Raw genomic sequence first — 15,207 nt, 5'->3', positions numbered from 1 at the left:
TACATGGGAGTTGATCAGGGATAGTCAGCATGGCTTCGTCAGAGGAAAGTCATGCCTAATAAATATGATTGAAATTTTTGAGGTGGTGACCAGGTCTGAAGATGAGGATAATGTAGTCGATGTAGTTTAGGTGAATTTCAGCAAAGCCTTTGACGAAGTCCCACATGGGAGACTTGTAATGAAGGTAAATGCACATGGGATATAGGGTGATTTGATGAACTGGATTAAAAATTGACTCAGTTGTAAGAGACAGAGGGTGATGACAGAAGGCTGCCTTAGTGACTGGAAGCCAGTGTTCAGTGGCGTTCCACAGGGATCCATGTTGGGTCCCCTATTATTTGTCATTTATGTAAACGAAAGAGATGACAATGTGGGGGGTAGGATTAGAAAGTTTGCAGATGACACAAAGATTGGTTAGGTGGTTAGCAGTGAGGCTGAGTGTCTTGGGCTGCAAGAAGATATGGATGAACGGTCAAATGGGTGGACAAGTGGCAGATAGAATTTAACCTTGAAAGTGAGAGATGATACACTTTGGAAGGAGTAATTTGACAAGGAAGTATTCAATGAATGGCATGAAACTAGAAAGTTCTGTGGAACAAAGAGACCTTGGAGTGTTTGTCCATAGATCTCTGAAGATGTTAGCAGGGTGGTGCAAAGGGCAAATGGGACACTTGCCTTTATCAGTTGAAGCATAGGTTACAAAAGTAGGTAAGTTATGTTGGAGTTGTGTAGAACTTTGGTGAGGCCACAACTAGAGTACTGTGCAGTTCTTGTTGCCACACTATAGGAGGGATGTGATAGGAGGAAGTGCAGAAGAGGTTTGCCAGCATGCTGCCTGGGATGGAACAGGAGAGAGGTGGGATAGGCTTGGGTTGTTTTCTTTGGAGCACAGAAGGCTGAGGGGCAACCTGATTGAGATGTGCATGATTACAAGGGGCATGGACAGACTGGATAAGGACAAATTAGTTGAAGGCTCAATCACAAGGGGACACAGGTTCAAGGTGAGGGGCAAGAGGTTTGGGGAGGTGGGGGAGTGGATGTGGTGAAAATGTTTTTTTACCCAAAGGAAGGTGATGGTCTGGATGCATTGCCTGAGAGGGTGGTAGAGGCAGGTTGTCTCACATCCTTTAACAAGTATGTGGATGATCACCTGGCACATCATAACATTCAAGACTATGGGTCAAGGCCTGGTAAATGGGATTAGGTGGGAGTTCAGGTGTTACATGCATGTCGTTGTGAACTTGTTGGGTTGAAGGGCCTCTTCTGCACTGTATGATTCCAAGTATGGATTTACAGGGTACAAGTTTGTATCAAACTAAAACTGAAAAGCCTAGACAATTGTAACATTTTACAAATAATTAAAATTGCATTTTGAGAACTCACCTCTGCATGAAAGACCCTGATTGCTGCTGATGAGTTGTTTGCAGATGCTGCAGATTTTAGGCTTTTTGAAAGTCTTACTCTTGAATGTATGGGAACTGGAAACTAACTCTTCAGGCTGAAACACCAAATATTAGAAAGCTTTATTTCAGCACACATTGAGAAAACAGGAACTGTACTTCATAAAGTTTTAAAACAAATGTTTATTAAAAAATGTATATCATAGGTCACAACTATTTCACAGTAGTTCACAATAACTTCATTGCAGTGTTAATGTAAGCCTTATTTGTGACTAATAAACACATTTTACTTTTTAACTAAAACATTGTCAATGTAGCTGAATAACAATTCTCAGCTCTAACCACATTACAAATCTCAAATAACAGCAATAGCAAACAGGAAGAAGTTAACAGCTTATGCATTTGACGACAATGGAAATTCTGTCTTTATTTCATATATTATCAGTCTCTCAGTAACAAACTTACACTTAATTAAGCACCTTTAGCAAAGAAAAATGCTCTGAAACACATCATGGAAGTACTGGGAAAATGGATGTTGACTCAAAGTTGAAGTAACAAAGAAGATTGCAAAAGATTGCACAAAAAGGTTGTTTTTAGGAAAGACTGGGGATCAATTTAGTGGAGAGGCAGAAGGTTTTGAAGGGGAATTCTGGAAATTGAAGCCTTGAAAGTTCAGTGATAGATGAGGAAAGTGATACACTGATGCCACTAAGTACTGGGGAGGAGTTATAGGGATGGAGAATGGTGCAAGTAGGGAAGTGGGCAGCACAGTGGTTAGCACTGCTGTCTCACAGCGCCAGGGACCTGGATTCAACTCCCACCTTGGGCCACTGTCAGTACGGAGTCTGCACATTCTTTGTGTGTGTGTGTGTGTGTGTGTGTGTGTGTGTGTGTTTCCTGGAGGTGCTCCCGGTTTCCTGCCACAGTCTGAAATATGCACTGGTTAGGTGCATCAGCCATGCTAAATTTTGAAGGCTTAGTCTCCCCAATGGATGGAAGGTGCATCTGATTTAACACAGTATACTGGAGGAGTCTGACTGTGAAAGGATTAAAGACAGGTGGTCACGGGGTGTCTTTTGCATTTACATGTGGAAGTTGAACTCACATCTGACTTAGTGCAGCCTCTTAATAGAAAGCCAATGATAGATTCTTGAATTACCCTGGAGGTAATAGGGTGAAAGAAGAAAGAGAATATTCTTGGACACACTTTGGCTATGACTAAAAAGTTTAGAAGTCGAACCAAGAAAAATGATTCCTTCAATCTACATCTGGACAATGGAGGAGGATGGATGCAATTAACCATGTCAAAAGCTGCAGTGAGGTCAAAAAGAGATAATGCACCACAATCAGTGTTAGAGGATGTCACTCATGACTTTAATTAAAACCAGACTATACAGTGAAAGAGGTATAAATCTGACAGGAGCAATTGAAGTGGGACTTGCAACTAAATTAAAGATGGATTCCAAAAGGCAAGACGTGTTCCAGAAACCTTGACTAGGAAAGGGAGGATGAAGGCAGAGGTGTTGTTAGTTAGGAAGATGTATTGCGCAGGCAACAGTTTGCATAGAGAAAAGGCCATGTCCAGGGAGAGGGAGCGATATCAGTTAAAATTGTCTTGCAGAAGGGAAGTTGAATAGTAATGGGGTCAAAGCTTACAGAGAGCACAGAGAAGTGTTAAGGTACAGATTGGCAAGTTCAGGGCAAGAATAGGAGGAAGAAGTTTGGCTAAGGGAAACAGTCAAAAATCGTGAATGTTTTTTCTAAATGTTGGAGATGAAAAAATCTCCATGAGCTCCTTTATATTTTACAAGATATGAAGATGGAGGAGCCATGGAGAGGTTTACAGGCTTAAAATAAAGCATGATAGTGAAGTTGTCTATTAGGACCAAATGATTCAAGATTGAAAGCAAATTTTTGCCAGGTAAATTATCTCTCATCCAAAAAGTGTGTTTGAGATTCTGGCACAAAGATAAATTGTTCATTAATCTACATAATGGTGACTGGACATGATCGTGGGTTATGACTGCTTTGTCTTCCAGCATTCTTAAACTGTCTACCAACTGCAAGATTCTGCAGACTTTGGCTCTAGTAATAGCCCTGAACTCCATAGCTGAATTCTAATCCTTCAGCCTATTGATATCTCATCTTCCAAGTCCACAGAAGAAACAAACCTTCATGTTCACCCAAAAGCCCAATTGCTCACTGGAAAACAGTCCATCAATCCCTTGTAAACAGATTCCGATTTTACTGCTTTTTGAAGGAAATTATTTTATTGAAGAACATTATTGTGTCTTTTGGAATGTGTATTTTTTGTTAAGGGTTTAAATTCCCACTCAGTCATCCTTGGTATAAATATATTGGCTTGCTGTTGTCATATTTTCTGCCTTTGGAGGTGATGGAAGAATGTCAGAGGTATTCCATACATTAACCAGTTAAGTGGTTTATCACAATTCAGATCCATTGTTAAACTGAGTTGAGGAATGTTGATACACAAAGAGTACTCAGACCACTTATGGAAACTCCCATTTATCCATTAACTCAAGAGCTAGTGTTGGAATAAAGCCTAAACTCCAACAACAAGAATAAAAAGGTGTTTGGGACTTGCTCTCCCAACCTGACTCTTGGCCATGTTTTCTTTTAGCTGCACAAAGTCATCAGACGGCATTCTGAAAACACTGAATTATACCAAATGGCAACCCAAGCAAGGCCAGGAGCCCTTACCTTGTCCTGCTGGTTATTTATAATTTAATGCTTTATGTTCTGAAGCACACCTGCTAATGAGGCAGCTTGCCTCTCCTCGCTTCTGGCCTGATATTCTCTACATCTATCTGCCTCCACTATTAATATTCAATGCTCCTCTGTCTCTTGTTCCTCTCAGATAAAAGACAGAGCAGCAATGTCATTAGGAAGTAGACATCTGTACTGGACGATTTGAAGGATTATGAAAACTGCAGCTCCTATTAAGAGTGGCTGGCCATCTGGATTTTTATTTTGCCTGCTCTGGTGGGAAAGTGGCTGGTGGAGCAGTTTCCCATGATGGCAAGGCTTAAGACAGGAACGCAGTGTTTTAGAAAGAGGATGTAGCATCTCTAAGACCCCACTTTGGTTAGGATGTCCATTTCCCCTAAATCTGCATTTAATTAAATTAACCCCAGGCAAGAGAACACATTAATATGCTAACTTACAGTGAAAAGTCGGAGAATAATTGAATATGACAGAAACGTCAAGAATTTTACACATTTATTTATTTTGGCTTACTTGCACTTGACCGATTTTTTAATCCTGATGTCTAAGTGAGTAAATGAAATATGTTACTGAGCCATAGAGATCCAAACAATCCCAGATTTAGTCTCTGATCTTTATGGGGTTAGTTGACCTGAGCCAAGGCTATTGCCAGTGGCTTTAACTTGTTTGTGTCCCTGAATTATATTAAAGAAATTAGTAATGCGTTTTTCCTTCCTCCTTGCAAACCAGTGACCCTTGCTGAGAAAATGTATGCAGATAGCAAAAGGACAACAGCGTCAAGGAGAGCTGTGATGATCAAAAATGCTCAATTACCACACACACACACACACACACACACACACACGCGGAAGGACAATCCTTAGTTTAATTTGTCAGGCACCACCTTTGATTGGATTGAGGTAAAGAGAGGAAACTAGGATAAAATATTTTGCCCCCTCCTCTTATTCAGACTACACTTCTACGGTGACAATGTGCTACAAAATTGAGAAGAAATGCAAAGATCACTTAAGATTTTAGTTACATATTCAGTGAATGATTCGGTAAAACCTTGGAAAATCAATGATTAAAAAAAGTATGCAGTTTAGCTAAGCAGGAAGATTTTTCGAATACATAGATGTATTGGTGAAAGTGTACAAACTGGGGGAACAGGAAAAACTCCCATGCATGTATCATTAATGTGTGAGAGAAATTGAGGCAAGTTAGCAAAGGATTCTGCACTGAAGATAATGTTAATGCCTCCTTTAAGATGCTGCCAAGACACAAATAAGGTTCCTAATAAGTTATCACTTGAAATTCCCACAGTCCATGAGTCTTTGGAGTAAATTCATGCAAAAGAAAATGGAACTGTTCTCATGCACTGCATTCGCATGTGAATATATGGACATAAAACCATTACATTTACAGTACTCCCCATCACTTATGTTGCAAAGTTAAGTGACAAAGCCAAGTCTGTTCTTTGTTATTCACATTCCAACCCTTTGCAGGGTAATTTAACACGGCTGCTTTTACAAAAAGCTTATTCTGTTCATCATCACATTGCTTCATTTCACATATTCCCATGTATTCTCAGGCAGAATGGCAGGAATGCCACAACCATTGAGTTTTCAAAATCCACAGGATTTTGTTACATAAAACAGAGCGCAGATCAGTGACAGCATGGACCTGGAGTCAAGATTCAAGGCCAAAATCACTTGCACTTTTAGGGTGTTTTAACTTGCATTTTATGCCACCTATCTGTTCTGGAAGGGAACCTTGGGCACTGCACCTCTGTAAAACAACCCCCTCGTGCGCAAGTGTTTGTTTTTTAGAAGAATTAAAACATATATGCAAGTTGCCTTTAAGCTGTAAATAAGTTGACAAATTATATCTGGAGTTCATGCATTCAACTATATTTTCTTTGATCCTACAATAGTACACTGCCTTCATGGATGAAGAGTCAATCAATGTAGGATTCTTCCAACCAACCAACCATGGGATGCAGCTTACATAATTCTTTGAAGTGGAAATGCCTTTTGCTGCAGCATAGAAAAATAGCCCAAGTGTTTGATGAGCTGCTCAAAGTCTTCCTTAGTTTCAGGTGGAACATCAAAAATAAGTGGAACCTAGTACAAATGTTAGCCACTTAAATTAGCCATCAGCTCAGGCGATGCTCACCGCAATTCCTCTGCCCATTGCTTAAAAATAAAGAGTTTGAACCCATCATTAAAAAAGTAAAAGAATCCAACAGAAGAAATACTTATATTCCACAGCCTAATTTTGGATTCAGTATTTAGAATGAAACAAGAGGGAAAGTACAGGATTCAGATTATCAGGTATAATTCCATGTTAAACTTTTCACCTACACGTTGTATTATCAATATATGTATGAACAACAAGCATTCAGACAAGAAAGCACTGGATATAATGGAAGCAGTTGCTGGGTGATAATTGCTGAGATGAAGCAGATTATCAACGCGGCCAGAATCTCTGGAAAAGGACACTGAAAACTGAAATGTCTTTGAAGTAAAATAAATAAAATCCACTTGAAAAATAAAAGCAAAACATTGTTGAAACTGGAAATCTGAAATAAAAGTAGCACTGAAAATACAAAGAGAGCCATTCAACTAGAAACATTAACTTTTGTCTCTCTCTTCACAGATGCTGCCAGACCTGCTGAGTATTGGTAGAACTTACTTTTTATTTTTAAGTAAAACCCATGTTTGGTTAAAGTTTCCACCTCAATCTCATACATACAAAGCAACAGAAATCTAACACCGCACCGCCGCCTTATTGCTTTTTAAAATGCCACGCAACATAAAAGTCTCATAAAAAGTTTCCAGAACAACTGTTTGAGTGTCTGCATTTTCTTTTCACACGATCAATTTAATAATACCCTCGTTCTCACATGTTAAACCATACTGCAGCAGATCCAACTCAAAGTGCACAATGCAAAGTATTCATACATCACGTCTGCAGTTCGGCAACTTATAATTAGAGCAAAATTTGTTGGAAAACAGCTTTGGTTCCTTAGCTTCAAATCTCACTGCTCAGACATGTGGATGTTGCTTTTAGCTGTTTTCTTTGATTGACTTACCAACAAAGGCTGCAATCGCATTGAGCCCATTTTCCACATCGCATATAGTCGAGTGTTGATAAATTGCAACATGTAAAGTATGCTCAGATCTACTGGTCTGTTCTAGCTTCAAAAAATTAGTTATTTCGGTTCTTCTTGTTATATATTCACTGAAATAAGCAACATTGCTTATTTCACTGAAATAAGCAATCTAAGAAAAGCTGCCGTAAAAAGAGGCTTTATAATGATTCCTACAGTACAGACTCTCCTTTTAGTTTTTGCGAAGGAGATGCCCTATCATGACCTTCACATATGTGAACTGCAGAGAAGGTTCAATCAAGTGAAGGCTGAAAGGGTCCTTTATGACGGGAAGGTATTCGTAAATCTTCTTCTGTCAGACAAAGTAAAATTTACAGTAATTAAGCTCTCAGAAATTTTATTTTAGTGTAGCTGTGACTGGCCCAGCTGGCTTTCAGACTGCATTTTAGAAACTCTTCAAAACAAAATATTTATACTTAAAAAAAATCTGATTTGAGACAAATATTTGGTTTCTGTCCTTTTCATGACATACACTTAGGGCAGAAGATTGACAACACTGCTGGCATTTTATGTTCCCAGTTAAATTCTTGTCAGCATACATCGCTGACAGAAAAAGTATTTTAGAGTGCAAACGATCTTCTGTGAACTTCTGCAACAAGCCATGGCGTTATACAAATAAATACAAATAAAGGTGTAACTGGGTTTTTTAAATGATGTGCTAAATTCATAACTACTAATAAACAACCTCACTGACACAGAAATTCTAATTTTACAAGACAATAAATTCCATTTGGTTTTAAAATAAGTTTTTTTACACTTTAGATTCTACCTTAAACACAGTTCCATGGATAGGATAGAGGTGGAGAGACTCTTCCCGCTCAAAAAAGACAGTAGGACTAGGGGGCACAGCCTCAAGATAAAGGGGAGGCGGTTTAGAACGGAGTTGAGGAGGAACTTCTTCACTCAAAGGGTGGTGAATCTCTGGAATTCTCTGCCCGTTGAAGTGGTGGAGGCTGCCTCGCTAAATATTTTTAAGAAGCGGGTTGATGGGTTCTTGATAAGAGAGGGGATTAAGGGTTATGGGGAGAGGGCAGGAAAGTGGAACTGAGCCACGACAGATCAGCCATGATCTTATTGAATGGCGGGGCAGGCTCGAAGGGCTAGATGGCCTACTCCTGCTCCTATTTCTTATGTTCTTATTTCTTAATCATTTCTCAGGCTATCTGTAAAGCTTCAATTAAAAGTGAAAGGATTCCATTGCTTGTACTTGTTGCTTTGCTGTTTGTGAGACAGCTTCAATGCTTATACAACACGATGGCACCACTGTTGTCGCATATCTGGAGATCCCCTTGCTTCGACATCAGATTCAACTGGATGTCGAGAAGGGGGAAATCCATAGCACTGAGATTGCTAAATCTTTGAAGGTAGGTCAAGGTATGCAAGGAGGAGCGGTTGCTTCACCACTGATCCCAAAATCTGGGCCACAGCCTGTCTGCTTCCCTCTCTCTCAAACACACAAATAATCTGAGTTTCTGTCAAATGTAAACAAGTTAGATTTAACTTGCCTGAGTACGAAACGCAAGTGAGATAACGCTGGCTGCGAAATCCAACTCTCTTAAAATTAGCTGACACTAGCCTCGGACACACACATTTTCTTTCTCTCTCAAGGCCAAAACACCATTCCTTCTTAAACAACATTAATTGAGGATTTCAACATGGTGAAGCTACAATGAAGGACAACATGCATGTTAAACAGTCAAAATGACATACGACAGACAGAGGAAAATTATCAAGCATCCTTCAAACCAGTTCAACGTTCTGCAGTCCTATCAAAACAGTCATGCACAACGATGAACAATTAAGCACATGCGTGAACACAAAAAAATTAGGTTGAAGCCTTTGGCATTTCTGGATGAATATCTTGGCAAATGGATGATCAATCTCGATCTCCTCCTGAGGTGCCCACTATCACAACAACCAGACTTCAGTCAATCCGATTCAGTACATGTGATATCAAGAAACAGTTATGCGTATTGGATTCTGCAAAGGCTCTGGGCCCGAAAGTACATCACTTGTAACATTGAAGGCCTATGCTCCTAAACTAGCTGTTCCTCTAGTCAAGCTGCCTGGAGCATGGGCATCTACATGAAAAAGTGTGAAACTGTTCTGGTATACAGTAATCCTCACTTGAACTTGTGCTTGCATTCTTGAAAATCACAACTTCAGAGAAATGACTAAGTTTGCATTGGTTCCTGCAGGATCCAATGTTAAAACTGTAGTTTTCTTCTATGGAACCTTCCTCATCAAAAAGCAAACGTTAAACAGTATGCTCTCAAAATTGAAATATTTTACTTGGCTGAACTTCTGCATTGATGAACAAAATAACTTGAAATAAAATACATTTAAAAGTATGAAAGAAAAATGCAACTTTCTATTCATAATACTTCCAGCTCGCCACCAGTCTTGCTTCCCAAAACTCCCACTCCCTGACACTCCTGGTTGCTCCAATGCCACCTCCTCACAACCCTCCAAGTCATGGTCTCTCCCTCATCTGCCTTCCTCCCTTCCCTGATCTCTGAGCTGTAGCCTTCTCCCTCCCTCCATGACCATGAGGTTGTGCTCCCCCGCCCCCACCTCACCCACTCGCCAATCTTCCCACGTCTTGCCTTGCTCTCTTGCTGCTTCCCTCTTCGGAATCTGCATTTCCTGAAGATCTAGGTCCAGTCTGAAGTTGGAGCTCCAATTTCCTGGAAGTGAAAGTCTCAATAATGTTGAGCTGCCAAATTGGTGTTGCTACAATCCGTATCTTTTCTTCAAAATGACCATCAAAGATGCTCCTTCCTTGCAGCTCTTTTCCTGTGCCCTCGCTCACAGATTCAGGAAAGGGTAGGGCCAGCAGTAACATTTAAAAATAACAAAATATAGCAACCCCATCTCACTACTTCTGCACCATCACAACATGGGCTTTGTATCCACTCTGGATCTTCAAAAGGATTAGGAAGCAGTGAGAAGGTGAGTCAGGGAGTGAGGGGATTGGTGAAAGGGTGAGCTGGGGTATGTGGGGAGACTGCAATTCAAGAGGCCAGGGAAGGAAAAGGCCACAACCCGGAGGTTGGGTAAGGGGGGAGGGCACAATTCCAAAAGCGGGGAGGAGCCAATCCAAAATGGCACTCATCAGTGACACAGGAAACAATGTTATAATGAGATTACATGCCCCATTCACCTACCTACCAACATCAAAGTGAGATAACATTAAATGGGGCAATGTTAAATAAGGATTTACTGTATCCTGTTTGCAAAAGCTAGACAAATCTAATCCTGCCAATTACTCTGCTAATTTATTGTCAACAGCACTGTCAAACTTACCAATAAGTTGCACTGATGCTTGGGTTCCTGTCCAGGGCAAAGTGGCCTGCTTAATTCATTTCCCAGCTGCGCCACCTTAAACATTTTCCCTTTCCTCCAACACAGTGTTCCATGGTTGCAATGCATATCATCTCAAAGGCTCCTTTAATAGTGTCTGCAAAACCTAAAATCACTATTGCCTCTGACAAGAGCAGATTAATGGGAACACACCACCTTCAAGTTTCCCTTCAGCACAGATTATTCTGGCTTGGTGATACATCACCATCCCTTCATCCTCACTGGCTCAAAACCCATGGTGGGTGTATCGACACTAGATGGACTGCAGCAATTCAAGATGATAGAACACCACCACCTTCTGAGGGATAATAAGGAATAGACAACAAATGCTGGCCACAATAATGATGCCATATCCTATGAATGAACAAATGTCAGATAATTATCTTGTTGATACATTACAAATTTGTAAGCTAAAAAAAATCTATAAGTTGATTCATTTGCTCCAGTTGTATACTAATTAGGCATCAGAGTCCAATGTTCCACAAGCTGCACCTGACGGCCATAAATATCTCTACCTTTCAAACCCTGTTACAACACTGATAGCTTTGTGTTGGGGAGAAAAACATTCTTAAAATTGATTCCGTGAGCTATCATGAATTTCGTATAGCAGCAGTTTATGTTCCATAGAGTAAATATGAATATCAGGCTAACCTTCCTGTGTGCACACTTAATGGTAAGGTCATAAATGCTCAGATAAACCCATTCACATACCATACAGGAAATTGGAGTTAACCAGCTGTGTAAGTAAAGTATTACTATCTTCCTGTAGAATACAGGTACATTTCTAGCAACCTGATCATATCATAAACGCAATATTTAGAGTTTGAACATAATCTTATAATTATTAATCATCCCAAAGAAGGTGCTAGATCCCATGAATTTTTGTGTTTCTAAAAAAAAATGAAAAATCAAGGAACCCATTTCATGCCAAACTTTTAACATTTTGTCAGAATTTGGTGCAGTTGCAGTCTTCATTTTGCCACACATAACCAGATATACTTTTAGACAAATCAATCTTGCATAAAAGTCAACCCCATGATCTTTGGCCTGAAATAAAGCACAATTTTTTAAATACCTCACTTCAAAGATGACTGGAGTTTTTCAGGGATCACTGCCGAAAAATCTCCCAACCAAAATATAACGCTGGAGATGGAAATGATTCAGTTTCATTGTAAATACGCAAATACGAATGGAATGTTTTTGGTCATAAATAAATAAACATCAGATCATTATTATATGTGACTAAATAAATGATGGAAAAGTAACATGAATTATTTAGTGTGGTTACTTTTTCACTTTAATCTATTGCAATGTGGAATTCACTAGCGCACAAGTCAAGCACACATGCCAACTCGCATAGATATTATACGTGCAAAAGTTGACTAACCTTTAGCCTAAAAATTCCACTTTTACAAGTATATGTAAAGTACATTTTAAGTTATTCTGCCGCTTTGTACCTTAAAACTGTCCTGCCTAGACTACGTTAACTGATCAGATAATCAGCTGATATTTATCCGAGTGCTCAGGCATTTTATCTGCGATAATAACATCCACGAACAACTGAAATCTCTGGTTATCTGGTTACTCACTTTCTCTCCTATTACGTAACAAAGCAGCAATTCCAATTTTTCAATCCAAAGACAATTTCTGAAATGGAAAACTTCTGGAAAACTATAATAAGAACATAAGAACATAAGAAATAGGAGCAGGAGTAGGCCATCTAGCCCTTCGAGCCTGCCCCGCCATTCAATAAGATCATGGCTGATCTGTCGTGGCTCAGTTCCACATTCCCGCCCTCTCCCCATAACCCTTAATCCCCTCTCTTATCAAAAACCCATCAACCCGCGTCTTAAAAATATTTAGCGAGGTAGCCTCCACCACTTCAACAGGCAGAGAATTCCAGAGATTCACCACCCTTTGAGTGAAGAAGTTCCTCCTCAACTCCGTTCTAAACCGCTCCCCCTTTATCTTGAGGCTGTGCCCCCTAGTCCTAATATCCTTTCTGAGCGGGAAGAGTCTCTCCACCTCTATCCTATCCATCCCATTCATCATCTTATACGTCTCAATGAGATCTCCCCTCATTCTTCTAAACTCTAACGAGTACAAGCCTAGTTTATTCAGCCTCTCCTCATAGCTCAACCCCCTCAACTCCGGCATCAGCCTAGTAAACCTCCTCTGCACTCCCTCCAAGGCCAAAATATCCTTGCGTAAGTACGGCGCCCAAAACTGCACACAGTACTCCAGCTGCGGCCTCACCAATGCCCTATACAGCCACAACAAGACCTCCCTACTTTTATATTCAATTCCCCTCGCTATGAAGGCCAGCATCCCATTTGCCTTCCTGACCACCTGCTGCACCTGCAAGCTGGGTTTTTGCGACTCATGCACAAGGACCCCGAGGTCCCTCTGCACCGTCGCCTCCTGCAGTTAGCTTCTTCACATTTATGTTCCAGCAGGGGTAGAAAAGATGAGGTTCAGGTTATTTGTCTAGTTTAAGCTCCAAATTTCATCATTACCACTATTTTAAATCCACTTTCCTTGATTTATTTTTAGGTTCTCTCGTATTTTAATGGCAACATTTTATAGTTCTCCCACCAGAGACTTTGCAGGTAGGAGGCGAGCCAGTAAAATTCTGATCTCCTTCCTTCTGCCGACCCCTTTCTCCAGATTGGATTAGGACCACTGAACAGATTAAGATTAGTTGGGTTAAAGCGCACTTTTCAATGTTTTAATATTTGTTCACCTTTATGCAATCTGCACTGTATCATCTGTTTGGAAATGTTATCAACTTAAAAGTCAGGTAAAACAAAGTGTGGAATCATAGAAGATAGAATCTTCATTTCACCAGTCTACCAATTCCTTATTACCCAGCATCAGTCTTTACTGGACCACATTCCCCATGACCATCTGCTTTCTCTATGTATTTATTTCACAGATATGGAATCAAATACAAAAATATTAGGACAGAGAGCAGAGAAACTTGTTTACAAAAAGATCCTGAAGACTTTAAAGATGCACTACCTTAATTAGTTATAGAAGCACGGGCAGCACGATGGCAGGTGGTTAGCACTGCTGCCTCACAGCGCCAGGGACCCGGGTTCAATTCCCAGCTTGGGTCACTGTCTGCATGGAGTTTGCACTTTCTCCCCACGTCTGTGTGGGTTTCCTCCGGATGCTCTGGTTTCCTCCCACAGACCAAAGATGTGCTGGTTAGGCGAATTGGCAATGCTAAATTCTCCCTCAGTGTATCTGAACAGGCGTTTGAGTGTGGCAACACTAACTTCACACTAATTTTCACACTAACTTCATTGCAGTGTGAATGTAAGCCTACTTGTGACTAATAAACTAAAGAAGCAGGGACCATTCAGCATTAGGTGGCTGAAGGGGAGAGACTTTGAGGGATACGGAATAAGACTCCCAGCTCTGGCGAGGAACATTGCACAGATTAGTTGGGTTAAGCAGGCTTTTTTGTGTTCTCTTATCTATGCACCTTTATGCAAACTGCACGAGAACATCTATTTGAAAATATTAACAGCAACTTAAAAGTCCTGTAAACCAGTGCAAAACAATCATTGAAGTTTTGACCACAATCAGAATATATTAAAATGTAAAAAGCTGTCAATTCTTGATATAAATATTTTGCAGCTTTAAGTTTATTTGTCAAATAAACAATAAGATAACATAATTCCTTGGTTATGGGAGTTTAGATTTACAAGAGCAAATACTTCAGAACTACAAAACACAATCTACATCAGATGAAATCGATAACTCACCAATAGATTATTAGAGAGATTGGACATATCAAATTTAGTAGCAAACCAGCAGGTATTATCACTAGACCATCAACCCAGAAACTCAGCTAATGCTCTGGAGATCGGAGCTTGAATCTCACCATGGCAGATATCTTAATTTTTGATTTGATTTATTATCGTCATGTGTATTAGTATACAGTGAAAAGTATTGTTTCTTGTGCGCTATACAGACAAAGCATACAATTCATAGCGAAGGAAAGGAGAGAGTGCAAAACATAGTCTTACAGCCATAACTAGAGTGTAGAGAAAGATCAACTTAATGTGACGTAGGTCCATTCAAAAGTCTGGTTAAAGTAGGGAAGAATCTGTTCCTGAGTGGGTTGGTACGTGTCCTCAGACTTTTGTATCTTTTTCCCGATGGAAGAAGGTGCAAGAGAGTATATTGTGGATGCATGGGGTCCTTGATTATGCTGGCTGCTTTTAAGAAGTGTAATCAGTGTCAATGGATGTGAGGCTGGTTTGAGTGATGAATGGGACTTCATTCACAACGTGAAGTCTTGTCGTGTGATCATTTTAGTTAGTCAATAGAAGTTTGAATTTCCTTTTTATTGCTGTCATGCACAGAGCAGGAGCCATACTAAGCTATGATACAACCGGAAAGATTGTTTTCCATGGTGCATCTGCAGGAGTTGATCATAGCAGCAGCGGGCATGCCAAATTTCCTTAGTCTCCTGAGAAAGTAGAGGCATTGGCGGTCTTAACAAGACTTAGTAAGGATACCTGTGGATGGGCAATA

At 40.1% G+C, this 15,207-nt stretch overlaps 1 protein-coding gene across 5 annotated transcripts in view; it reads right to left on the bottom strand.

The window, feature by feature from the left end:
- The window catches only part of tns3 (tensin 3), a 408,973-nt gene that overhangs the window by 251,856 nt on the left and 141,910 nt on the right, over nt 1-15,207 (bottom strand). For all 5 annotated transcript variants that reach the window (XM_080209166.1, XM_080209150.1, XM_080209158.1 and 2 more), the window contains one exon: nt 1,384-1,498. In XM_080209166.1, coding sequence (XP_080065292.1) covers nt 1,384-1,498 — 115 coding nt within the window. The remainder of the gene's footprint in view (nt 1-1,383; nt 1,499-15,207) is intronic.

This window comes from Carcharhinus amblyrhynchos, chromosome 2 (genome assembly GCF_965287045.1).
Source record: "Carcharhinus amblyrhynchos chromosome 2, sCarAmb.v2.hapA, whole genome shotgun sequence".
In the NCBI taxonomy this organism is placed as follows: domain Eukaryota; kingdom Metazoa; phylum Chordata; class Chondrichthyes; order Carcharhiniformes; family Carcharhinidae; genus Carcharhinus; species Carcharhinus amblyrhynchos.
This window is presented reverse-complemented; position numbering and strand designations above follow the sequence as displayed.